Source organism: Salmo salar, chromosome 09 (genome assembly GCF_965601325.2).
Source record: "Salmo salar chromosome 09, fSalSal1, whole genome shotgun sequence".
NCBI lineage: Eukaryota > Metazoa > Chordata > Actinopteri > Salmoniformes > Salmonidae > Salmo > Salmo salar.
This window is the reverse complement of record NC_138299.1, coordinates 157687394-157714315: the sequence shown is the minus strand read 5'-3', so window position 1 is coordinate 157714315 and position 26922 is coordinate 157687394. Positions and strand designations below refer to the sequence as shown.

The 26922-nt window shown below is 44.7% G+C and overlaps 1 protein-coding gene across 1 annotated transcript; it reads right to left on the bottom strand.

Annotated features, from left to right (window-relative positions):
• Positions 1-351: 351 nt before the first annotated feature.
• Positions 352-26922, bottom strand: LOC106613308 (immunoglobulin superfamily member 10). Its single transcript, XM_014215398.3, is given in 12 exon segments — positions 352-1850; positions 1852-3159; positions 3344-3710; positions 7445-8345; positions 8648-10447; positions 16546-18429; positions 18697-19467; positions 19609-19999; positions 23445-23574; positions 25312-25589; positions 26220-26271; positions 26759-26922. Coding segments are annotated over 10 exon segments (7998 nt in total). The 5' UTR covers positions 25515-25589; positions 26220-26271; positions 26759-26922; the 3' UTR covers positions 352-1607.

Genomic DNA, 26922 nt, shown 5'->3' with positions numbered 1-26922 from the left:
GGGAACAGAGGTGCTGTTCCTAATGACCCCTCCCTCCCTCCTCTACAGGGAACAGAGGTGCTGTTCCTAATGACCCCTCCTCCCTCCTCTACAGGGAACAGAGGTGCTGTCCTAATTACCTCCAAACAGTGAGCACCAAAAACTGCTTTGGGACAAAACCCAGAGCCTCCAACCTCATAGTGGCCTGACTGAAGAACCTATTTGGACTACGTGGACCTCTGGGAGTTATATTCTTAGAAAGTGCTCAAAATTGACCCCTAGAACACAACTCAAAACAACTCAACCACGTTGCTTCAGTCAGCTCAATTAGCTTCACATTGGACGAAACAGGACAAAATACAGGACAAGAAACACGTTCCATCTTTGGTTTAATTTCATCTCCCGGGTTCCGTTCATTTACAGCTAAGCACCAATTAATTTCCACAAAGTCGTTATTAGCTACAAAAGGCATAAATATATTATTACAATAAACCAGTAATGCATAATTGTATTTACGTTGAGAGACCGTTCATATAATGCCACTGAATACTGTGTAAATTATAATTTCACATCCATTAAAAGTTGGTATTCATACTCAAGCACTATCAAACCATGATAGGGTAGATAGAGAATAACATGACAAACTAACAAAGCTCATTCAAAAAGATCAACATTTAGAAAATGTGGGAAATGGTTTATGAAAAACTGTATGATAATCCAGTGTAAAATGTATATGAGAAATATATATTTGGCAGTCCATAAAAATATACTGCCTGTATATAAACAAGCAGCAAAGTCAGAATAGGTAGAAATATTCTCGTAATAGTTATTCATCTCTCTCTGTCATTGCAGCAAATCAGTCACTAAACAACCAAAAAAAGAGACAAACATTGAGGCAGTGTCCAAAGGGAACATAGTGAGGGAGTTTTTGTCTTCCTCTCTCTCCATTGGCTGTAACAGTATAGTGTTGGGTCAGAACTGTCAACATGGAACCTCACTGTCTGACCCAGTCTCTAGACCCTTTAAAAACATGTAACCTCACGGTCTGACCCAGTCTCTAGACCCTTTAAAAACATGTAACCTCACTGTCAGACCCAGTCTCTAGACCCTTTAAAAACATGTACTGTCAGACCCAGTCTCTAGACCTTTAAAAACATGTAACCTCACTGTCAGACCCAGTCTCTAGACCCTTTAAAAACATGCAACCTCACGGTCTGACCCAGTCTCTAGACCCTTTAAAAACATGTAACCTCACTGTCAGACCCAGTCTCTAGACCCTTTAAAAAACAAAACAAAAAAGAAGCAGTGGTGGGTTTCCAGACCTCCGACTATGTTACAATAAGAATAACAGCTAGTCCGTCTTTCTTGGAAAAGAAGAGATCCTTTTCTGTACTGTTTCCCTTTATTTTTGTTCCCTCCTCCTCCTCTCAATAATCCGGTTCTGCTACTTGGCTGATTGATGTGAGCTGTACCGTGGTCAAACTATTCCACAAACCCCGCTCCTCACAAGTCCACATGTGGAAAACAGTCTGTCCTGACATTGTACATTGTAGGACTGTGAAGTTTCTGTGTCTGTTTACAGTTTATAGTCCAGGGGTTCTATATTCCCCTTTAGTCAGCGCTGGTCCTCACAGCACACGTACATATGTGACCCGTAAGTCCGTGCCCAGGTGATTTTTGGCCAGGCACTTGTAGGTGCCAGAATCTGCTGTAGTGGGTCTCTGGATGATCAGCGTGCCCTGTGGGTGGAGCAGCTCGCTGCCCGTGGGCCGCCCTTTCCCCGCCGTGGAGAGCACAGAGCGGTCAGGCAGCTCCCAGGTAATCTCTGGCTTTGGGATCCCGATGGCGGCACAGTTGAGCTGTATGGGTGCCGCCGCCACCCGCCCTCACGGTGGGAGGGGGTCCCGCGGTGATGCGGGGAGGGTAGGCGATGATGATGACCGGCACTGTGAGAACCGCCTCGCCTGCGTCATTCCCTGCCCGACACACGTAGTTTCCCCGGTCGTGGAGGGTGGTGTCCCTGACAACCAGGGTCCCGTTCTCCATCAGCTGGTGGCGTCCATGGACCTGAGGCCTTACCAGGGTGTGACCTCCAGGGATGGTCCAGTAGATGCTGGGTCTGGGGCTGCCATCAGCCAGGCAGTGGAGGAACAGAGGGTCCCCAGACACACTGCGTATGATCCCTCTGGGCCTGGTGAGGATTAAAGGTTTCTGGCCCACCTCCAGAACTATCAGTTTCTCAATGTAGCCCACCGAGTTCTTAGCGGCACAGCGGTACTTCCCAGCATCCTCCTTCGTGGGATTGTAGATGACGAAGGTTCCGTCGTTGCCTACGTGTTGGCGCGAGCCCCGATCGGGGCTGCCAGTAAAGCGGGTCCCATTAGGCAGCAGCCAGATGATCTCTGGTGTGGGGTGACCATCTGCAGAACAGTTCAGCACCGTGGTCTTGCCCATGCGGGTCACCACCTTCTCGTTGAAGGGGTTCTTGAAGATGGGCCGTCGGAGCATGTCAGTGACCTCCAGCTGTACCACCATCACCGCCTCCCCTCCGTCGTTCCTTGCCATACAGATGAACTCCGCCATGTCCGTCGGACGGACGTTCCGGAATTCCAGTGTTCCGTTGTGGTGGACAATAATTCTGCTGCCGAAATACGGAGCATTCAGGAAGATGTTATCTGGCATAATCCAGGTGATCTTCGGAGGCGGGTCTCCAGCAGCCTTGCAGTCTATGAACTTCCTGGAGTACTTAGCAGCCGTGTCTTTCACCACGGTCCTGTTCTGGTAGTAGCCGTTGATCACCGGAGGGTTTCCGTCAATATCCAGCTTGTAAACCTTGCTGTCGTCCCCAGCGGTGTTGCGAGCCATGCACACGTACTCACCAGCATCCCTAAGCTTAACATCCCGGATATCGAGAGACCCGTTGACGTGCATCAGGTAGCGTTCGTTGGAGGCTGCGATCATGTCGTTGGTAGGGAGCATCCACAGGATTTTGGGCTTGGGCTCGCCCGTGGCCTCGCAGTCAAAGCGGATGTCACCTCCAGGCTTCACTTGGGCGTAGGTCCGGCTGGGCGTCTGTATCCGTGGCGCTGCAGTCACCACGGTGATGTGTACGTGCATCTCATCCTTGCCCAGCTGGTTCTCGGCGTAGCACGTGTAGTCTCCCTCCTCTGCCATGCCCACCTGTAGACAGACACAGTACCAGCAGTTCGGAGTCAGAGGACTACAAAGACAGAGAAGAAATACATCTAGCAACATTGAGTTAGCAACATTGAGTTAGCAACATTGAGTTAGCAACATTGAATACAGCCCATTATTCCTAGCAAGCCAATGCATTAACTAATTGGTGTTCAGGTAGAGTTCACACCTGGTTGAGATAAAGCGTGCCATTATCAAACAGGATGTATCGACGTGCGCGTCTCCCTCCACTGCTGCTGTCTGCCTGCAGGGCGCTGTTAACCATGGTGCCGTCTGGTAGACCCCAGGAGATCTCTGGCTCCGGGGCTCCAGACGCTTTGCAGTCCACCTTCAGGTCATTGCCGTAGGGGACCTGCTTCTTGCTGTACGTCTTGGGCTCGATTTTGGCTGGCTTCATGGACACAGTGACCTTCATGAGCTGGAGGTCGTCTCCCACCTTGCTGCGCGCCACACACAGGTAGTCCCCAGCATCCTTGTCACTCACAGAGTCTATGACCAGGGTACCATTGTCTAGGACCTGGATCCTGTTTCCCATCCTGGATAAAGAGATTTGAAAAAGAATTAGGTACATTGGTTCTTTCTTTAAAAGTTACTTCTTACTGCAGCACAGCTTGCGGGCTGCCGCAGAATTCTATGGCATGTTATTTAAGTGTCAGCCATTGTTGCCATATATGCTAGTTAGTTCTAGTTTGACCTCCAGAGGCCATCTTTGAGAAGCTGTTTTTAATATTGGCTGTATTAGAGAATTTAAAACCTTTTTTTGTAAGAACATAGTACATGGGATTGATTTTAAGAAATGTAGCTTAATTAATTTGATTAATATTATTGTGTTTCTATGCCAAGAAAATATAGTGCTGTACAATGTGACTGTGTCACGGTTGTCGTAAGGAGAAGCCGACCAAAGTGCAGTGTGTGTGTCGTTCCGCATTTTATTTACACTGTGAAACTATGCAATACATAAACTAAAGAACAAAACAACAAACCGTGACGCAGAGGTGAAACATACACTACTCAAAAACAATCTCCCACAAACCCAGGTGGAAAAAAAACCTACTTAAGTATGATCTCCAATTAGAGACAACGAGGACCAGCTGCCTCTAATTGGAGATCATTCCAAACAAAACCCCAACATAGAAATAGAAAACATAGAACTCCCCCCCCCCCCCCCCCCCCCCCCCCGTCACGCCCTGACCTGCTCTACCATAGAAAATAACATCTTTCTATGGTCAGGACGTGACAGACCGGTCGGGAGTAGGCTACTAAGTGACTACGAGTGAAGAGCAAAATAATCTTAACATTTCCACACCCTAATTGTAGGCTAACCAATACCCAAATGGAGATTCAGTGTGTCATCATTTGTAGATAACAACAAATTAAAAATTGTCGAACAGAGAATTTCCCTGTAGCTCAGTTGGTAGAGCATGGTGTTTGCAACACCAGGGTTGTGGGTTCGATTCCCACGGGGGGCCAGCACAGAGAAAAAAAAGTATGATATGTATGAAATGTATGCATTCACTACTGTAAGTCGCTCTGGATAAGAGCATCTGCTAAATGACTAAAATGTAAATGTAAAGAATGATGCTTTATATGATAATACTTCCTATTGATTTTACAATAACATACAGAAGTATAGTAGGTCATGTAGAGTTCAGACTACTGGGGGAAATGTTCTGTTTTTAACAGCAGCAGTCATGTCATCACATCAACAACATTGAATGACTTCCTCCTTGTGGAGCTTATAGGTCCTCCTGCTTGGTATCTCCATAAAACATTAGTGGAATGTGTTATTCTTACAGGGGCCAGATGGGCTTACAGCAGATCACTCTATTTCACCTGGCAAGGCCAGGCGGGCTTACAGCAGATCACTCTATTTCACCTGGCAAGGCCAGGTGGACTTACAGCAGATCAGCTCTGTCTTTTATCAAGGCCATTGGCAATGACTCACAATAATGGCTTCTTCCGAATCCTACAACAGTTGCAGAAAACAATAAAACTGTAATAGAAAACTCGTCAGGGTTGCCTAGACAGCCTCATAACAGTTTAAATCAGACAAGAAACACAGGGAAAAACATTCCACTAAGTGTCATTATCTGCACAATGCAGTTAATGATATAGGGGGGAATAATGATTTTATGAACTGAACAGTGTATCAAACCATTAGGCACTGCGTTTTTCGACAGTTACATTCACAAAGGAAGTGTTGTATTTTTGCCTGTGTGTTACATAAGTCTTTGTTCCAAATAGACTTCCAAAATACAAACAAGCTCATTTTTTCAGTGATTGCATGCAGAGAGGACACATAGCAGAATATCAGCTACATTATTAGGAGCAAGATAATGTCTCAAACAGGAAGCCAATGTTCTTCTGGTACTCTCATGTTCATCTTTAAGAAGCTCTGACTGGGTCCTTGCTCAAATAATATAAAACTTGTTTGTGTTGATATGCAGTCTAAAATCCGCCATATTGGGTTGCTATTCTGGAAAATACCCCTTCAGTTATTCTGGTCTCAGGTTTTCCCCAGCTAAGAACCACTGCTAATGGAGAAAAGATTGAGAGGCTTAATAAGGTCATTTATACTGGGTTGAATTCATCGGGTTTAACAGCATGCTACGGCTTGTGATGAGATGATATGTTATGGGTTCATTTGAAGACTACAGTCTGTACCTTTAATCCAAGGAGAGATCACATTAACATGTAGCTTTAGATCAGATGCTGCCGAACAAAATTCTGCCCTGCTAGAGCTGCCCTGGTCAACTGTAAGTGCTGTTATTGTGAAGTGGAAACGTCTAGGAGCAACAACGGCTCAGCTGCGAAGTGGTAGGCCACACAAGCTAACAGAATGGGACTGCCATGTGCTGAAGCGCGTAGCCCGTAAGAATTGTCTGTCCTCGGTTGCAACACTCTCTACTGAGTTCCAAACTGCCACCGGAAACAACGTCAGCACAATAACTGTTCAGTGGGTGCTTCATGAAATGGGTTTCCATGGCCGAGCAGCCGCAAACAAGCCTAAGATCACCATGCTCAATGCCAAGCATCGGCTGGAGTGGTGGCAAGCTTGCTGCCATTGGAATATGGAGCAGTGGAAACGCGTATCTGTAGTGATGAATCATGCTTCACCATCTGGCAGTCCAACGGACTAATCTGGGCTAGGCCCCTGAGTTCCACTGAAAGGAAATCTAGTGCTACCGCATGACAATGACATTCTGGATGATTCTGGGATTCCAACTTTGTGGCAATAGTTTGGGGAAGGCCCTGTCCTGTTTCAGCATGGCAATGCCCCCGTGCACAAAGCGAGGTGACCTCAACCCCATTGACCTCAACCCCATTGAACACCGTTGTGATGAATTGGAACACCGACTGCGAGCCAGGCCTTCCCAGAAGAGTGGAGGCTGTTAAGGCAGCAAAGGGGGGGGACCAACACCATATTAATGCCCATGATTTTGGAATGAGATGTTCAACGAGCAGGTGTCCACATACTTTTGGTCATGTAGTGTATTTCTGACTATACAAATAACAGAGCAAGTCCTTACATGTCTCTGCATGTGTTCAGCCTGGCAGGACAGATTCCGAGACTGGCTTTATTTTTTACTTTAAAACTTTTGTTTATTATTTTTTTTCACCCCTTTTTTTCTCCCAATTTCATGGTATCCAATTGGTAGTTACAGTCTTGTCTCATCGCTGCAACTCCCATACAGACTCGGGAGAGGCGAAGGTAAAGAGCCGTGCGTCCTCCGAAACACGATCCAACCAAGCCGCACTGCTTCATGACACAATGCCCACTTAACCCGGATGCCAGCCGCACCAATGTGTCGGAGGAAACACCGTACACCTGGCGACCCGGCCCGCCACAGGAGTCACTAGTGCGCGATAGGACAAGGACAGCTGCAGTGTCTTAGACCACTGCGCCACTCACGACGCTCCTGTCTTTATTTTTGGAAGTCTCTGTTTTCAATCCACATTTCTGTACATTTTTAAACTTAGGTGCTCAGTGCATGGATGGACTAACTTAAACCTGTACTGAAGAGGCACGATTCTTCTCTCTGGAGAACCCCAGTTTTAGCTCTCTGTACTGGAAACACATCTAAATCATTTCGGGGAGATGTTATAATGATGTCTCTTTTGGTGTGTTTAAACAGCTGTGTTGTAGCACAGAGAACCTGGATACTTTACCAATATGTGTGTATGTTGATCTGCTGGCGTGTGATTGTACCTGTATGTCTCTGAATAGACTGTGTGATTAAGTGTATATTACAGATCATGTCCTCATTACCTGTGCCACTGGTCCACCACAGCCTTGGAGGGTAGTCTCCAGATTATCCTGGGTTTGGGGTCCCCGGTGGCCGAGCAGTTTAGCCTCAGCTGGTCCCCATACGACAGCACCGTCCTGTGGTGTGACGCCTCAACAATCTCAGGAGCCATCTCCTTCTTCTCTACTGTCAGCGTCACCACCCTGCGCTCTGACCCTGTAGAGCTGGTGACGATGCACTCATACTTCCCACTGTCTGTGGCGGCCGTATCGGTCAGATGGAGCGTCCCGTTAGCGAACACAGACACCCTGGGGTCCACAGAGGGCTTCATGGGCAGCACCGCCATCCCATCATAGAGGACCCAGTGTATGGTGGGCTGGGGGCTGCCCTGAGCTGTACAGGGTAACCACAGGTTCTGACCCACACTGGCCTGAACCTGCTGTCGTTTGGCCTCCAGGATACCAGGGGGTGCTGCCACCACCTGCAGTCTGACAGTGGCAGTGTCGGCTCCTGCTGGGTTACTGGCGATGCACTTGTAGTGGCCCCGGTCATACACAGAAACCTGCTTGATGAGCAGAGTACCCTCTGTGGTCACTGACACTCTGGGGTCCGAGTTGTGGCCCCTGACTTGGGTGCGGTTGGCCAGGATCCAGGAGACTAGAGGGGTGGGGCGGCCCTCCGCCTTGCACTTCATCTCCACTGTCTTCCCTGAGTGGGACTTGATCTCCCGTACCTTGGGCTCCAGGATGCGTGAGGGGTAGGCCACCACGGACAGGGTGACCAGGAGCTTGTCTGACCCCTGCTCGTTCTCAGCCAGGCAGAGGTACTGACCACGGTCTTTGATGTTGGCATTCTGGATGGACAGAGTGCCGTTCTGGAACACCTCAAACTTGCCCATCTTGCCCTTGATGGTCATTGTGCTTCCTGAAAGGAAGGGAGGAACAGCAGAGAGAGAGAGAGCGAGAGAGAACGAGAGAGAGAGAGAGAGAGGGGGAGAGAGAGAGAGAGAGGGGGAGAGAGAGAGAGAGAGGGGGAGAGAGAGAGAGAGAGAGAGAGAGAGGGGGGAGAAAGAGAGCAATAGAGCAGGGAAAGAGAGAGCGTAATAGAGAGGGAGGAGAAAGAGGGCAAGAGAGGGAGTGAGAGAGAATATGTAAATACAATATAACTTCAGTACAACTTCATTCCAAACTAGTTTTATAACATGCTAAATATCTCTACCCTTTTACCCGTGCTTGAAGAGAAGCGTTTCCAGCTGATGGTGGGTTCAGGGCTGCCCGCGGCTTCACAGGGCAGGAAGGCATCTGAGTTGGACAGGACAGTGAAGCTGGCCGCGTTGCCTCCCACAATCCTGGGCTTGGTGAGCATGTCCTTGGTAGATGGCTCAAAGCCCACAATGTTAGCGGTTGTCGTATCATAGCCGGTGATGTGGCTATAGGCGTTAGAGATGGCATTGTCTATGTCCTTGTTGCTGTAGGGGCCATTGGTGTGCCCTTGCTCTGCTTCCAGAACAGTCAGTGTGTCAAAAGTCAGGGTCTTGTCTGGGCCTCCGCTGGCCCTGTTACTGGACACCGTTGGCCTGGTTCTCCTGATCACGGGTCTCTGTGTGATTTGGTAATGGCTGTCTCTCCCTGACGGGAGCCTGATGTTAGTGTTCACTCTGATGGGGTCGGTGTTAGTCTGGACGCGGGTTGATGATGTAGTGTAAGGCCTTGAGGTGGTGGTTAGATGAGGTGTGTTGGAAGTCATTCTGGGCCTGGTGGTGGAAGTGTAGGCTCGTGGACGGTTAGTGGTGGACTCCATCTCATCTGTCCAGTTCTCATCTTCGTATGAGTCGTAGTCTGTGGTGGTTTCTCCCACGGAGGTTAAGTCAGTGGACACAGTCACTGCAGACCTTTCTGATTCCCTGGAGGGTGTGTACAGGGGCTTGGAGACGGAGACGGTCCGTGTGGGATATGTGGTTGTCTCCATGGTGGTCTCCATGGTTGTCTCCATGGTGGTTTCCATAGTGGTTTCCATAGTGGTTTCCATAGTGGTTTCCATGGTGGTCTCCATGGTGGTTTCCATGGTGGTCTCTGTTGTTTCCATGGTGGTGCTGGGCGCTTCGGTAGTTGTTATGGTTTTTCTGAAAGGCCTCCTGCCCCTGAAAGGCCTCCTGCCCCCTGACCCTCCATTCGGTCTCCGGTTTCCCCCAAATCTACGGGATAGGTACCCCCCTGACCCTCCGGATTCAGACCCAGAGGACGAGGCCTCATCTGTGTCTTCTCTTGGGGCAGGTTTTTCTGTGGGTGGAGTAACGATAGTCTGAGTGTCTGGGGAAGACTCTGTGGTGTTGGAGTACCTGTAGTGCCAGGCTGGGGTTGTAGTTCCACGGCTAGTGCCAGGCCGGGATGTGGTCGAGGCCTCAGAGTCAGGCGATGAATCTCCATAGTCATCGTCTGATGAGCTCTCTGGGGTCTCCAGGTGTTTACCTGCTCTAGACGGTGACTCAGTCACAGGTTCAGCCAGAGACCGCTGGGTGGGCAGTGCGGTTGTGGTTGTAGTTGCGGTGGTGGTGGGTTGGACCGTTGTTGAACCCTCTGTGGTGGTAGAGGGCCTGGCTGGTTTACGTAGTCCGTTGAGTTTCTCCTTCTGCCTGGCCCTGTTCCCAAACAGCCTGCCCCAGTTGATCTTACCACGGACAACCTTGGAGGCGGTTGTGGTTGTGATGGTGGAGGTTATTGGTTCATCTGTTGTGCTCGTCATAGGGTCGTGTGTTGGGTCAGACTCTGGGGCATCAGAGGAGGTAATGTCGCCGCTGGATACCTCACCTCTGGACTGAGATTGAGTGGAGGTGGGCTGGGTGGTGGTGGTGGTGGGGGCCTCTGTTGAGTATGTGGTGGTGGGAGTGTCCAGTGTTGTAGAGATGGGCCTCTCTGTTCTTCCTAGAGAGGAGCTAAGGACTTTAGGCGATGATTTAGGCGATGTTGTCGGTGTGACGACCCGCTGACCACTTGTCTTCTTCTTCCCATCCTCATCACAGTCACAGTCTGAAATAGCAACAACAATAACAATGAATCATCATCATCATGATCTTTTGGCTGTTCCTCAAAGCTCAAGAGTCTCACCAACAAAGATAATGTCAACATCAAAGACAAGAAACGACATGTTTGAACGCCATGACAAGTATTATATTACTATAGTATTTGTGACGATCGTCGTAAGGAGTAGACCAAGGTGCAGCATGTTGAGTGCTCATGATAAATATTTATTATTATACTCAGAACACTATACAAAAACAATAAACAAAGAAACACGAACGTCACGTTCTGCATGCTTCACTGAGCAATACAAAAACAAGATCCCACAACTAAAAGTGGGGGAAAAAAAGGGCTGCCTAAGTATGATTCCTAATCAGAGACAACGATAAACAGCTGCCTCTGATTAGGAACCATACGCGGCTCAACACAAAGAAATAGAAAACATAGAAATGAACATAGAAATACAAAATCTAGAATGCCCACCCAAATCACACCCTGACCTAACCAAAATAGAGAAAATAAACGGCAATCTAAGGTCAGGGCGTGACAGTATTACTATATTTAAGTATTACTATATTTAAGTATATAAAAAAATATTTTGAATACATTTAATGTCAATTTTATTCGTATTTTATTAGCATTTAAGTTTATTAAATAAGTTTAAAATGATCTAAATTGGGATGCTTTATTTTCATTTATTCTTAGTATATTAGATAAAGAGCAAAACAAATATACGTTGAATACACCTTAAATACATTTTATGTATATTTCTCATGAATTAGAAGTACTAAAATATACGTTGAATACACCTTAAATACATTTTATGTATATTTCTCATGAATTAGAAGTACTAAAATATATGTTGAATACACCTTAAATACATTTTATGTATATTTCTCATGAATTAGAAGTACTAAAATGGTATTTTAATTATAATTCCGAATTTGCTTTACAAAGAAAGTGTATTTATAACGTGTTTCAAGTATAATTTTACAAGTAAACATTTACTCATGAACCACATTAGTTATTGTAATTAGCCATGTTAAGGGTTACCTTCATTTACCAAGGCATATTTTCAGCTAATGCTATTTACAAAGCAGTTGTGGCTGGAGCAGCAAACTACAAGTTACGCTTTTGATAATTGTGCACCAGTGGCATTTCACACTTTAGCTGTTCACATTGTGATAAATTAACATTTCAATAAAATGTGTAATGTGTCATATGTGATGTGTAATTAAAAGTACAACATTATTCAGTTTGAAAATGAACATAAAAACATTTCAATAAGCTAAATATAAGGAACAATATCATATTATAAATGGAAACTTCAGCTGCAGAAAAGGATGCTGGGTAATTTTGGGGTGTTTTTGAAAGTATACTTTAATATATTTTGTGGACATTTATGTTAAATATACTTTTTTGAAAGTATACTTAAGTATATTTACTTGAGATATGAAAAAGTATAGTCTCAGGAAGCATTTTCCTCAGCTGTGCATGCTACCTTATGAGGAATAAAACAATCATTATCATTGTCAACTTACTCTGCACTCTTCTGAACTGGAATTAAGAAAGTACTTCAAAACTCATTATTGCCACTGAAACTACAGTGCCTTGCAAAAGTCTTTATACCCCTTGGATTTTTTAAAATGTTATTGTTACAAAGTGGGATTAAAATTGATTTAATTGTAATTTCTTTGTCAACAATCTACGCAAAGATTTTATTTTACATTTTGTAACGATTGATAGATATTAATTAACTAAAATATAGTTGTTGCATAACTATTCAGCTCCCTGAGTCAATACATTATAGAAACACTTTTGGCAGTGATTACATTGGTGAGTCTCTGAGACCAAACCTGGATTGCGCAATATTAACCCTTTATCCTTTTCATAGTTCTTCAAGTTCTGTCAAGATGTTGGTGATCATGGCTAGACAACAATTTTCAAGTCTTGACATATATTTTCAAGCAGATTTCAGTCAGAACTTTAACTCGGCCACTCAGGAAAATTCACTGTCTTCTTGGTAAGCAACTCCAGTGTAGATTTGGCCTTGTGTTTTAGGTTATTGTCCTGCTGAAAGGTGAATTCATCTCCCAGTGTCTGTTGTAAAGCAGACTGAAACAGGTCTTCCTCTAGGATTTTGCCTGTGCATAGCTACAACCCGTTTCTTTTTATCCTGAAAAACTCCCCAGTATTTGCAGATTGTCAAGCATACCCGTATCATGATGCAGCCACCACCATGCTTGAAAATAAGGTGGCAGTTACTCAGTGATGTGTTGTGTTGAATTTGCCCCAAACATAAGGACTTGCATTTAGGCCAAAAAGTGTATTCCTTTGCAGTGTTTTTTTTTTAAGTATTACATTAGTGCCTTGTTGCATACAATTATATTTTTGTTTTGTATATTTGTATTGTTCTTTTCACTTTGTAATTTCTGTCATTACTTTGGAGTCACAACAATGTTGTCGATCCATCCTCAGTTTTCTACCATCACAGCCATTGAACTCTGTAACTGTTTTAAAATCACCAATGGCCTCAATGTAACATCCCTGAGAAGTTTCATTCCAGTCCCGCAGCTCAGTTCATGAGTATGACTGTATATCTTTGATGCGTCTGGGTGGTTTAATACATAGTCCACAGCATAATTATTCAAATGACCATGCGTAAAGAGATATTCAATGTCTGATTTGATATTGTTACCCATCTACCAATCACTGGCCTCTCTTTATGAGGAAGGGTTAGCCATTAAAAAATCCTGTCAACCCCTATTATTTCACACAGTGAGTCCATGTTTAATTTGTTAAACCACATTTTACTCCTGAACTAATGTATTCTTAACTAAACAAAGGGGCTGAATACTTATGCACTGACTAACTGTAATTTAGTTATCTTTATATATATATATTTTTTTTTAAATGTATTAATCTTACTATTTATTTTTATTTATTTTTCACTTTGACATTACAGAGTATTATGAGTTCATTGTTGGCAACAAATTACAATTAAATGAATTTTAATCACGCTGTTTAACTCAACAAAACGTATAGAAATACAAGGAGTATGAATATTTTTGAAAGGCTGTATACTAATAGCGCACTTGATCACTTACAAGCAGTTTCATAAAAAATCAAAAAAAAATCGATGCTTCAACTTAAAAACAACTCCAAGTGTATTTTAAATGAATATACAAAAATACATTTAAAGCATTTGAAATTGAAGTACAGTTTTTTAATGAGTGTGTTTAACCTGTTGGGTCTAGGGGGCAGCATTTGCACGTCTGGATAAAAAAAATGTACCCGATTTAATCTGGTTACTAATCCTACCCAGTAACTAGAATATGCATATACTTATTATATATGGATAGAAAACACTCTAAAGTTTCTAAAACTGTTTGAATGGTGTCTGTGAGTATAACAGAACTCATTTGGCAGGCAAAACCCTGAGACATTTTCTGACAGGAAGTGGATACCTGATGTGTTGTATTGACTTTAAACCTATCCCATTGAAAAACACAGGGGTTTAGGAATATTTTGGCACTTCCTATTGCTTCCACTAGATGTCACCAGCCTTTACAAAGTGTTTTGAGTCTTCTGGAGGGAGATCTGACCGAACAAGAGCCATGGAACGATGATGTCCCATTAGACACCTGGCGCGCGAGTTCATGTTGGGTACCCTCGTTCCAATACGTTATAAAAGAGTATGCATTCGTCCACCTTGAATATTATTCATGTTCTGGTTAAAAAAGGCCCTAATGATTTATGCTATACAACGTTTGACATGTTTGAACGAACGTAAATATATTTTTTCCCCTCGTTCATGACGAGAAGTCCGGCTGGCTTAGATCATGTGCTAACAAGACGGAGATTTTTGGACATAAATGATGAGCTTTTTTGAACAAAACTACATTCGTTATGGACCTGTGATACCTGGAAGTGACATCTGATGAAGAGAATCAAAGGTAATGGATTATTTACATAGTATTTTCGATTTTAGATCTCCCCAACATGACGTCTAGTCTGTATCGCAACGCGTATTTTTCTGGGCGCAGTGCTCAGATTATTGCAAAGTGTGATTTCCCAGTAAGGTTATTTTTAAATCTGGCAAGTTGATTGAGTTCAAGAGATGTAAATCTATAATTCTTTAAATGACAATATAATATTTTACCAATGTTTTCTAATTTTAATTATTTAATTTGTGACGCTGACTTGACTGCCGGTTATTGGAGGGAAACGATTTCCTCAACATCAATGCCATAGTAAAACGCTGTTTTTGGATATAAATATGAACTTGATAGAACTAAAAATGCATGCATTGTCTAACATAATGTCCTAGGAGTGTCATCTGATGGAGATTGTAAAAGGTTAGTGCATCATTTTAGCTGGTTTTATGGTTTTGGTGACCCTGTCTTTGACTTGACAAAACATTACACACAACTCTTGTAAATGTACTGTCCTAACATACTCTAAATTTATACTTTCGCCGTAAAACCTTTTTGAAATCGTAAAACGTGGTTAGATTAAGGAGATGTTTATCTTTCAAATGGTGTAAAATAGTTGTATTTTTGAAAAATTTGAATTTTGACATTTATTTGGATTCAAATTTGCCGCTCTTGAAATGCACCTGCTGTTGATGGAGTGCACCACGGGTGGCACGCTAGCGTCCCACCTAGCCCATAGAGGTTAAAACAAGTCAAAATGAGGCTCAGCAGTGTGTGTGACCTCCACGTGCCTGTATGACCTCCCTACAACGCCTGGGCATGCTCCTGATGAGGTGGCGGATGGTCTCCTGAGGGATCTCCTCCCAGACCTGGACTAAAGCATCCGCCAACTCCTGGACAGTCTGTGGTGCAACGTGGCATTGGTGGATGGAGCGAGACATGATGTCCCAGATGTGCTCAATTGGATTCAGGTCTGGGGAACGGGCATGCCAGTCCATAGCATCAATGCCTTCCTCTTGCAGGAACTGCTGACACATTCCAGCCACATGAGGTCTAGCATTGTCTTGCATTAGGAGGAACCCAGGGCCAACCTCACCAGCATATGGTCTCACAAGGGGTCTGAGGATCTCATCTCGGTACCTAATGGCAGTCAGGCTACCTCTGGCGAGCACATGGAGGGCTGTGCGGCCCCCCAAAGAAATGCCACCCCACACCATGACTGACCCACCGCCAAACCGGTCATGCTGGAGGATGTTGCAGGCAGCAGAACGTTCTCCACGGCGTCTCCAGACTCTGTCACGTCTGTCACGTGCTCAGTGTGAACCTGCTTTCATCTGTGAAGAGCACAGGGCGCCAGTGGCGAATTTGCCAATCTTGGTGTTCTCTGGCAAATGCCAAACGTCCTGCACGGTGTTGGGCTGTAAGCACAACCCCCACCTGTGGACGTCGGGCCCTTATACAACCCTCATGGAGTCTGTTTCTGACCGTTTGAGCAGACACATGCACATTTGTGGCCTACTGGAGGTCATTTTGCAGGGCTCTGGCAGTGCTTCTTCTGCTCCTCCTTGCACAAAGGCGGAGGTAGCAGTCCTGCTGCTGGGTTGTTGCCCTCTTACAGCCTCCTCCACGTCTCCTGACGTACTGGCCTGTCTCCTGGTAGCGCCTCCATGCTCTGGACACTACGCTGACAGACACAGCAAACCTTCTTGCCACAGCTCGCATTGATGTGCCATCCTGGATGAGCTGCACTACCTGAGCCACTTGTGTGGGTTGTAGACTCTGTCTCATGCTACCACTTGAGTGAAAGCACCGCCAGCATTCAAAAGTGACCAAAACATCAGCCAGGAAGCATAGGAACTGAGAAGTGGTCTGTGGTCCCCACCTGCAGAACCACTCCTTTATTGGGGGTGTCTTGCTAATTGCCTATAATTTCCACCTGTTGTCTATTCCATTTGCACAACAGCATGTGAAATTTATTGTCAATCAGTGTTGCTTCCTAAGTGGACAGTTTGATTTCACAGAAGTGTGATTGACTTGGAGTTACATTGTGTTGTTTAAGTGTTCCCTTTATAGCAGTGTATATTATTTAAATTTGTTGTATATTTAAGGATACGTTAACATACTTGTAATATATTAAAATATACATTTTTTTTCTCATTTGGGATAACGTACCTGTGGTCAGCTCCATAGTGTAGGGTACTGTGCTGTTGCCTTGCTTCTTCACCGTGGTAGGCTGTTTGAGTTTGTTCAGGATGGACTGGATGTCTGTGATTCGGTTGGGCTTGATGAACCTCCTCCTGCCAGGATAGTTCCTCCTCCGGCCCCCTCCTCCTCGGCCATTCTTAGGGGGGATGATGTGGATCTGCTGGCGGGAGATGATGGTGGAGCCTGCAGGCAGACGGGGGGACTTGATCCTCTGGGTGGTGTGGAAGGTGATCTCATCCTGCTCTCTCTCTGTGGTGGTGACTGCAGTGAAGGTGGTCTGGCTGTCTGGGTCAGTGGCTGTGTGGATCTCAGGCCCTCTGGGGGGTGATCTGGGACTGTCCATCATGGGGGTGACGTTGGGGTCGGTGAGAAGCGATAGCGCCGCCCCGGTGGAGGTCTCCGGATCTGCAGGTGCTTCTCCGGAGAATAGGATCTGGGTCTCGTCTGCGGTGTCAGTCACGGTGAGGCGGAGAGTGACGGGTAGCCTCAGGGGTACCGTCATGTTCCTCTCCAGAGCGTACGACTCACCACTAGACCCACTAGTTCCACTAGACCTACTGATACTGGGAATGTATGGTGTAACTGCCTCACTCTGAGTTTCACTGATACTCCCTGTGATGTCGGGGCCGTGGGTGAATGTGGACTCGATGGGTGTGGCGTCTGACCGGCTGTATGACTCTGTCGTCCCTCTGTCAGTGTTTTCTGTTGTTACAGTGAAACTAGTCCGAATATCATCTGGGATCTCCATGGTTGTCATGAAACTGGTTTCACTGTTCTGATTGTTTACGTTCTCTATGCTTGCAGTTACACTCATCTTTCTTTCATCTGGAGTATCTGGGGTTGGTATGACGCTGCTTGGTAAAACGACGAGTCCATCTTCATGAGACAGACCCTCCCCAGATCCAGCATCCCCGTCCGCAGACATGTCAGTCTCAGAAACTCCTTTTACTTTCTCCCTCTCTGTCTTTGTTGCTGAACCACCTTGAGCCTTCTTCATGAACTCTGCAAATCTCTGGGGGTCTACTTTCCTGGAGGCTTGATCAAAGACCCTCCTGTTGCTCCATATGCGTCTGCTGCTGGCTGGGCCCCTCCGCCTCCCCCCTGAGCCTCCTGATCCTCTGCCCTGAGAGGAGGACTTGAGTCTGGGGTACGGCCTGTCTGATGTGATGGTCCTGGATTCCTTGATGGTTCTGTCAGAGGGGCTGGAGGAAGGGATCTCACTGTGGGAATCCTCCCTCTCCTCTATGCCCCCGTCAACCTCAAACTCAACCCCAGCTTCCACCCCTGACCCCTCTCTATCCACCACCGTCACCTTCCTGTACCCCTCCCCAGTGACAGTCACCTGGGAAGTCAGCAGGTCCACCCCCAGGTAGTTAGCACTGAGACACCTGTAAAACCCCCGGTCTCTGGAGGTCAGATCTTTTATTCCTAGAGTCCCGTTCCTATAGAGCTTCCTGTTCCCATAGGATTTATCCAGCACTGTGTGATCAGGTAGAATCCACTGGACCGAGGCATCAGGGCTGCCTGTGGACCCACAGTCTAGAACCAGGCTCTGTCCCAGAGGCCGTGAGAGCTTGACCCCGTTGACCTCTACCTCCTCCACATCGGGAGACAGTACGGTGACTCGGAAGCTTTGCACGTCTGCGTCCAGGTAGTTAGTGGCGATGCAGCGGTAAAGCCCAGTGTCTGAGGTGTCTGTTCCTCTCAGGGTCAGCCTGCCATCAACGGTGATCACTATCCTGCGGTCCTCGCTGGAGTAGGGCGCCCGTACCTTACTGCCGTCCGATAAGATCCACTCTACAGAGGGCTTTGGTTCCCCCAAAGTCTGGCAGTTGAGCTCTACCACCCCACCTGTAATTACAACAAGAATCACATGAATAAATTGATACATTTTATAATGCACATTGCTATATTGTAACTCTGAGAGTATGTTACATACATTATATGGACACATTTCTGCTCATCCACAACACATTGTGCACTGTAGAACCCACCTACAAGGACGGCGTGCTCAGTCATGAACAAGACACATATTAACCATGCATTGCTTTGATGTAGCCCTTTTCAACAAGCATCAAAAAGCATTGTATGGTGTCTGTATCTCTGCCCAACACCCACCTATGAGGACAGAGTGCTCAGTCTGAGTCTGGTTGTCTCGTTTGATGATGGTCCAGCTGTAACGGTCCCTCCTCTGCGACACCTTGTTCTCCACACGCAGGTTAACCACTGACCTGTACTTAATGTGCAGAGTGGAGAATGTGGTCGTGGTACGGTCCAGCTGAAAGTTGACCTCTCCTTGCATCAGCCATGCGGGTGAAGCCTTAATCTCAGCCTCGATATCTGTGTGGATTTCATCATGTCCCTCCATTGGTCTGATCTGGGTGTACTTGTAGATCATGTCTGGGGTCCTGGAGAGCATCAACCCTCTCTCTAGCCTCATGGGAACGTCACTGTATGTAGCCAGGATGCGCCAGAGCTGTTGGATGTGCTCATAGTCAATATTACAGACCAGCCATGTAGAGATGGTGGTGGAGAGCATGGTCACGTTCTTCTCCCCCTCCTCCACCTGGGTTAGAGTCAGGTTCTCCATGGCTGATGGTCTCTGGACTGTGCAGGTAAGGCTAGCGTCATTGTGGAACTGATCTGTCAGGTTCATCTGCAGGGATCCGATGGGAGCGATGAAATCCCGGGGGGAGACGGGGGTGTAATCCCCCTCGTCCAGGCTGACGTTCCTCTGCTTCAGATGGGGGTGGATCCAGGGTTTGGTACAGGTGAAGGAGTCACGGGGTAGCTGGGTGAGGCTTCTGCCTCGAATGGGAGAAGGGGTCTCACAGACGGGGCAGGCTTCATCTCTGGCATACTTCCTGTCTCTCTTGCATTTCAGCACACCTGGAAAACAAGGTCATTACTGAATCGATACGTAGTTTTAATCCAACCATTCCCTTATGATGTTTTTTTTTATGTACAGTAACTGCCAAAGTTAAATCAAACATTTACAATGTTGCAGACAGAACTCTAATGTAACATTACCTGAATTTATCTCCGCCCACTCTGGGAACCAAGCCATGCGACAGTCGCAGGACCAGGGGTTGCCATGGAGATAGATGTTCTCCAGCTGGGAGCAGCCAGCAAAGACGTCTTTAGGGAGGCTGGCGAGGAGGTTGTCAGACAGGTGGATGTTCCTGACAGACGACACTTTGAACACCTGGCTGTGCCTCAGCGTGATGAAGGTATCCGGGTGGAGCTGCTGGAGCAGGTTGCCCTCCAGGTGGACCAGCTGTAACATGGTCAGACCGTAGAACGCCTCCGGGTTGATGAACTCGATGCGGTTGTGGTCCATGTGGAGTCGTACCAGGCCCTCCAGGCCTTGGAAGGTGTCCTTGTTGATCTCCTTCACTCTGTTATAGCTCATCTTCAGGACCTGAAGGCACATCATTGAAAAATACAAGTTATAGTCATACATAGAGACCCCTGGAGCGAGAGCGTACCACGGCTAACGTGTTTGAGGAGCTTCATTAGGAAAAACAGTGTTGAAAAAATCATCCAGGCCAGAGGTGATGTGAGGTTATTCTGCCTGGGAGCACTTCCAGAAGTCAGCTGTTGTGAATATTTTTTAAATAAGAGGAACTCAAAGCAGTTGTAAAGTGATGCATTTCCAAGGTCTTTTATGATCCTCTTTCTCAGTTAACCCTCAGGCCTACAAACGTCTTTTGGAATAAAAAATGAACACCGCGGACAAAAAAAACACAGCTGTTTATTTGGTGATATATTTTCCAAGATGAATTACACTTGGGTTTGAAAGATGTTACTGGAAGGAAGAACTTGTATTTATTAATGTCTTAGTATGCTTAGTTCTTTGGCTCTACTAGCTTGGGGGGAAAAACGTCTACTCTGTCAAAGAACGATGTAAGGTTATGAATGGAGTAGGTTATACATTTAACATAATCATTGTCTAGTCATGGATATGAGCAAATGTGAATCAAATGAGTCAACGTATTAAACACATAAAGGATCTTTTGTAGCTCAGTTGGTAGAGCATGGTGCTTTTAATGCTAGGATAGTGGGTTCGATACCCGGGACCACCAATTTCTTAAAAAATTATGCGGGCATGAGTCGCTTTGGATACAAAATGTCTTCTAAGTGGTGTATATATATGGGTAATACAGGAAACACCAACATAAAGTGTGTTAACAGGATGTTGGGCCACCACCAGCCAGAACAGAACACCTTGGCATAGATTCTACAAGTGTCTGGAACTCTACTGGATGGATGCGACATCATAATTACATCATTTGGTGTTTTGTTGGTGGTGGTGGAAAACGCTGTCTCAGGCGCCTCTCCAGAATCTCCTATAAGTGTTCAATTGGGTTGAGATCTGGTGACTGATCTCACTGGTATACAGTGCCTTCAGAAAGTATTCACACCCCTTATCTTTTTCCACATTTTATTGTTACAGCCTGAATTTAAAATTGATTAAAACTATTCTCACTGGCCTACACACAATCCCCAATAATGTCAAAGTGAATTATGTTTTTTTTAAATTGTTACAAATTAATAAAAAATGAAAAGCTGAAATGTCTTGAGTCAATAAGTGTTCAATCCCTTTGTTATGGCAAGCATAAATAAGTTCAGGAATTAAAATGTGCTTATTAACAAGTCAAATAATAAGTTGCATGGAATCACTATGTGTACAATAAATAGTGTTTAACATTATTTTTTTTGAATGACTATCTCATCTCTGTACCCCACTCATACAGTTATCTGTAAACTCCCTCAGTGGAGCACTGCATTTCAAACACAGATTCAATCATAAAGACGAGGTAGGTTTTCCAATGCCTTGCCAAGAAGGGCACCTATTAGTAGATGGGTAAAAAATAAAACAAATCTGACATTGAATATCCCTTTGAACTTGGTAAAGTTATAAATTACACCTTGGATGGTGTATCAATACACCCAGTCACTACAAAGATACACGCGTCCTTCGTAACTCAGTTGCTGGAGAGGAAGGAAACCACTCATGGATTTCACCATGACGTCAATGGTGACTTTAAAACAGATACAGAGTTTAATGGCTGTGATAGAAAACTGAGGATGAATCAACAACATTGTAGTTATTCCACCATTCTAACCTAATTAACAGAGTGAAAAGAAGGAAGCCTGAGCAGAATAAAAATATTCCAAAACCTGCATCCTGTTTGCAACAAGGAACTAAAGTAATACTGCAGAAAATGTGGTGAAGCATTTTACTTTTTGTCCTGAATACAAAGTTTGGAGATAATCCAATACAACACTTTACTGAGTATCACTTTCCATGTTTTCAAGCATAGTGGTAGGTGCAACTGAGTCCTGGACTTCCTGACTGGCCTCCTCCAGGTGATGAAGGTCAGAAGGCAACAACACCTCCACTATGCTGATCCTCAACACAGGGGCCCCACAAGGGTGCATGCTCAGCCCCCTCCTGTACTCCCTGTTCACCCATGATTGCGTAGCCACGCACGTCTCCAACTCAATCATCAAGTTTGCAGATGACACAACAGTGGTAGGCCTGATTACCAACAACGACGAGACAGCCTACAGGAAGGAGGTGAGGGCCCTGGCGGAGTGGTGCTAGGAAAATATCCCCCCCCCCCCCCAACGTCATCAAAATGAAGGAACTGATCATGGACTTCAGGAGACAACAGAGGGAGCAGCCCCCTATCCACATCGGACTGCGACATTGATCGTCCTAATATTTCTATATTTCTTAATTCCAGTATTTTACTTTCTTAGATTTGTGTGTATTGTTAGATATTACTGCACTGTTGAAGCTAGAAACACAACAATTTCACTACACCCGCAATATATGTCTATGCGACCAATAAAATGTGATTTGATTTTATGGGTATGCTTGTAATTGTTAAGGACTGGTGAGTTTTTCAGGATAAAAAAGAGACAGAATGGAAATAAGCAGAGGCAAAATCCTAGAGGAAAACCTGGTTCAGTCTGCTCTTCCACCAGACACTGGGAAATGAATTTACCTTTCAGCAGGATAATAACTTTAAACAAAAGGCCAAATCTACACAGGAGTTGCTTACCAAGAAGACAGTGAATGTTCCCGAGTGGCCAAATTACAGTTTTGACTTAAATCTACTTTAAAATCAATAGCAAGACCTTAAAAGGATTGTCTAGCAATGATCAACAACAAATTTGACAGAGCTTGGCAAATAATAATAATGGGCAAATGTTGCACAATCCAGGTGTGGAAATCTCTTAGAGACTTAGCCAGAAAGACACAGCTGATATTGCTGCCAAAGGTGCTTGTATAAAGTATTGACTCAGGGATGTGAATACTTATGTAAATGAGACATTTCTGTATTTAATTTTCAATAAATTAGCAAAAATATCTAAATACAGGGAGTACAGGAGGGGGCAGAGCACACACCCCTGTGGGGCCCCTTTGTCATTCTGGGGAAATTGTGTGTAGATGGGTGAGAAAAAACATATATTTAATAAACTTTGAATTTAAGTTGTAACACAACAGAATGTGGAATAATTCAAGGGTATGAATACTTTCTGAAGACACTGTACATTGTTTTCAGGCTCAGCTAACCATTCAGTGACCCCTTGTGACCTGTGGACGGGGGCATTGTCATCCTATGGGGGCATAGACATGCCACAATAATGTCAAAAATAATGGCATACTAAAATATGAATGACCCATTCAATACATGACCCTAAGCATGATGGGATGTTAATTGCTTGATTAACTCAGGAACCACACCTGTGTGAAAGCACCTGCTTTCAATATACTTTGTATCCCTCATTGACTCAAGTGTTTCCAATTACCTGTATATCGACAGGTGTTTATGACAGTGCTGTACGTATACCTGTAAGGACTTGAGGTCTTGAAAGGCCCTGTCAGCGATGCTGTGGATGGTGTTGCTGTGGAGCATCAACAGCTCCAGGTGTTTGAACCCAGACAGATCATTCTCCTTCAATGCGGTTATACTGTTATACCTGAAGACAGAAAAGTGGGAAAACCATCTAACAGTGAATCATTTATTATTTATCAAAATGCTACATCCACGGTCTAATATATAACTAAAATATACTGTATGTGCATTCATAGAGGGTGAGAAAACAGAGACTGGGAGAGAAAAAGAGAGATCGGAGAGAGAGAGAGACCCGGCCTCACCCTACTAGAATCTGAAGTCAAATGTCTACTGTTTGCTGATGATCTGGTGCTTCTGTCCCCAACCAAGGAGGTCCTACAGCAGCACCAAGATCTTCTGCACAGATTCTGTCAGACCTGGGCCCTGATAGTAAATCCCAGTATGACAAAAATATTGGTGTTCCAAAAAAAGTCCAGGACCACAAATACAAATTCAATCTAGACACCGTTGCCCTAGAGCACATAAAAAACTATTCCTACCTCGGCCTAAACATCAGCACCAAAGGTAACTTCCGCAAAGCTGTGAATGATCTGAGAGACAAGGCAAGAAGGCCCTTCTATCCAGTCGAAAGGAACATAAAATTTGACATACAAATTAGGATCTGGCTAAAAATACTTGAATCAGTCATAGATCCCATTGCCCTTCATGGTTGTGAGGTCTGGGGTCCGCTCACCAACCAAGAATTCACAAAATGGGACAAACACCAAATTGAGACTGCATGCAGAATTCTGCTAAAATATCTACTATGTACAACATAAAACACCAAATAATGCATGCACTGCAGAATTAGCCGAAACCCGCTAATTATCAAAATCCAGGAAAGAGCCGTTAAATTCTACAACCACCTAAAAGGAAGCGATTCCCAAACCTTCCTTAACAAAGCCATCACCTACAGAGAGATGAACCTGGAGAAGAGTCCCCTCAGCAAGCTGGTCCTTGGGCTCTGTTCACAAACACAAACAGACCCCACAGAGCCCCAGGACAACAACACAATTAGACCCAACCAAATCATGAGAAAACAAAAAGATAATTACTTGACACATTGGAAAGATTTTTACCAAAAAACAGGTCAAAGTGGAATGTTATTTGGCCCTAAACAGAGAGTCCACAGTGGCAGAATACATGACCACTGTGACTGACCCAACATGAAGGAAATCTTTGACTATGTACAGACTCAGTGAGCATAGCCTTGCTATTGAGAAAGGCCAGCTGTAGGCAGACCTGGCTCTGAAGAGAAGACAGGCTATGTGCACACTGCCCACAAAATGAGGTGTTTACCGAGCTGCACTTCCTAACCTCCTGCCAAATGTATGACCATATTAGAGACACATATTTCCCTAAGATTACACAGACCCACAAAGAATTTGAAAACAAATCACATTTTGGTAAACTACCATGTCTATTGGGTGAAATACCACAGTGTGCCATCACAGCAGCAAGATTTGTGACCTGTTGCCACAAGAAAAGGACAACCAGTGAAGAACAATCACCACTGTCAATACAACCCATAACTATTTGCATATCCTTTTTAACACTGTATATAGCCATAAAATGACATTTCAAATGTCTATATTCCTATGAAACTTTTTTCAGTGTGATGTTTACTGTTTATTTTTGAATGTTTATTTTAATTTTGTTTATTATCTATTTCACTTGCTCTGACAATTTAAACATATGTTTCCCATGCCAATAAAGCCCTTTTAATAAAAATTGAAAAAGAGAGCGGAGAGAGAACAGAGAGAGAGAGCGGAGGGAGAGAGAGAGAGCAGAGAGAGAGAGAGAGAGAGAGTCAGACTCTCACCCTAAGTTAATTCTTTCCACAGCTGTCTGGATCTGGCCTGGTATTGCGGTCAGATATCTGAAGGTACAGTGCACTTCGGTGGGAACATAGCACGCGCACGATTTGGGGCAGCCACTGGTTATTGGTAACAGAGCGACCAAGACAAACACAGCCGTTAGCAGCCACTGCCGCAGGTATGAGGGGCCGTCGGTACACACACTCATTCTGGAGAGGGAGAGCGCTTCACACTCAGTCACACAGTCGCTCGGGTTCTTCTCCTCTCATTAATGAATGTCAACCTGTTGGAGAGACACAGGGGTTGGTTTTTTAGTTTAAAGAAGGACTCATTTCATATGTGCAAAGAATGCAGTGTATTCTGTGTCAAAGAGAACGTGAAATAAAAATAAAATGAGAGAAAGAGAGAGAGAGAGCGAGAGAGAGAGAGAGAGAGAGAGAGAGAGAGAGAGGAAAGAGAGAGAGAGGAAAGAGAGAGAGAGGAAAGAGAGAGAGAGAGAGAGAGAGAGAGAGAGAGAGAGAGAGGAAAGAGAGAGAGAGAAAGAGAGAGAGAGAGAGAGAGAGAGAGAGAGAGAGAGAGAGGAAAGAGAGAGGAAAGAGAGAGAGAGGAAAGAGAGAGAGGGGAAAGAGAGAGAGAGAGAGAGAGAAAAGAGGGAGAATAGACAATAAGATAGAAAGGAGGGTGTGTGTGTGTGTGTGTGTGTGTGTGTGTGTGTGTGTGTGTGTGTGTGTGTGTGTGTGTGTGTGTGTGTGTGTGTGTGTGTGTGTGTGTGTGTGTGTGTAAGTGTGTGTATGTCTGTGTCCATAGTTTTAAGTTGGCAAATACAAAGCAATGATGAATCAGCAGAAATAGTTTTTTAACAATATATACACAATTGCTAAATCAATGTAGATAATATTCAAACTCTCCATACCTTTTAGATGAAAGGCCCATGCACTTCAACATCGATGAACATTCAAAGGGTTCTGAAAACAAGGTTTGAAATAAAGTAATTGAGAGTCATATAAAAAAATATATTTATATATATTAGATAAAAATGTGAAATATAGTCTTTCCCAATGCACAGAGAGAAAGGTTGTGCGTAAAGTCTACAGGGTACTACAGTGTTGTAGTCTAATAATCCCCCGCCATTCGCTCCTTTTCTAAACCCCATCAACACTTCACCTCTGAGACTGATTTTTAAAATACACTATGAGTCCATGCTAATGAAACACCTTGTTCCATAAATGAAGATATCTAAAGTCACCAATTAGCTTGATGTTTAGATTAGTTGTTTATTTCCTTGTTTGATTTTAGCTTTTCTTCTACGTTCAGAAATATTTTCTAGAAGCAATAAACAACTGATATGTAATAATATGTTATTTATACTTCAAATTCAAACAGTGTGTTTTCTAATTACCATATAGTAGTCTGTCATCCAATTAAAAGTTCTCCACACTTCACCGCACTTACTTGTGTCAAAGCAAAATGAATCCAAATCCTTGAATCACATGTCATGTAAATCCGTTATTTAGGTATAGTGTTGGATTCTAGTAGCTCGTAGGAGAAATCCTTCTGGTTGCAAGCCATTCCCGTTACGAGACCACTCCTGTCTGTCTGAAACACAGGCAACTGTG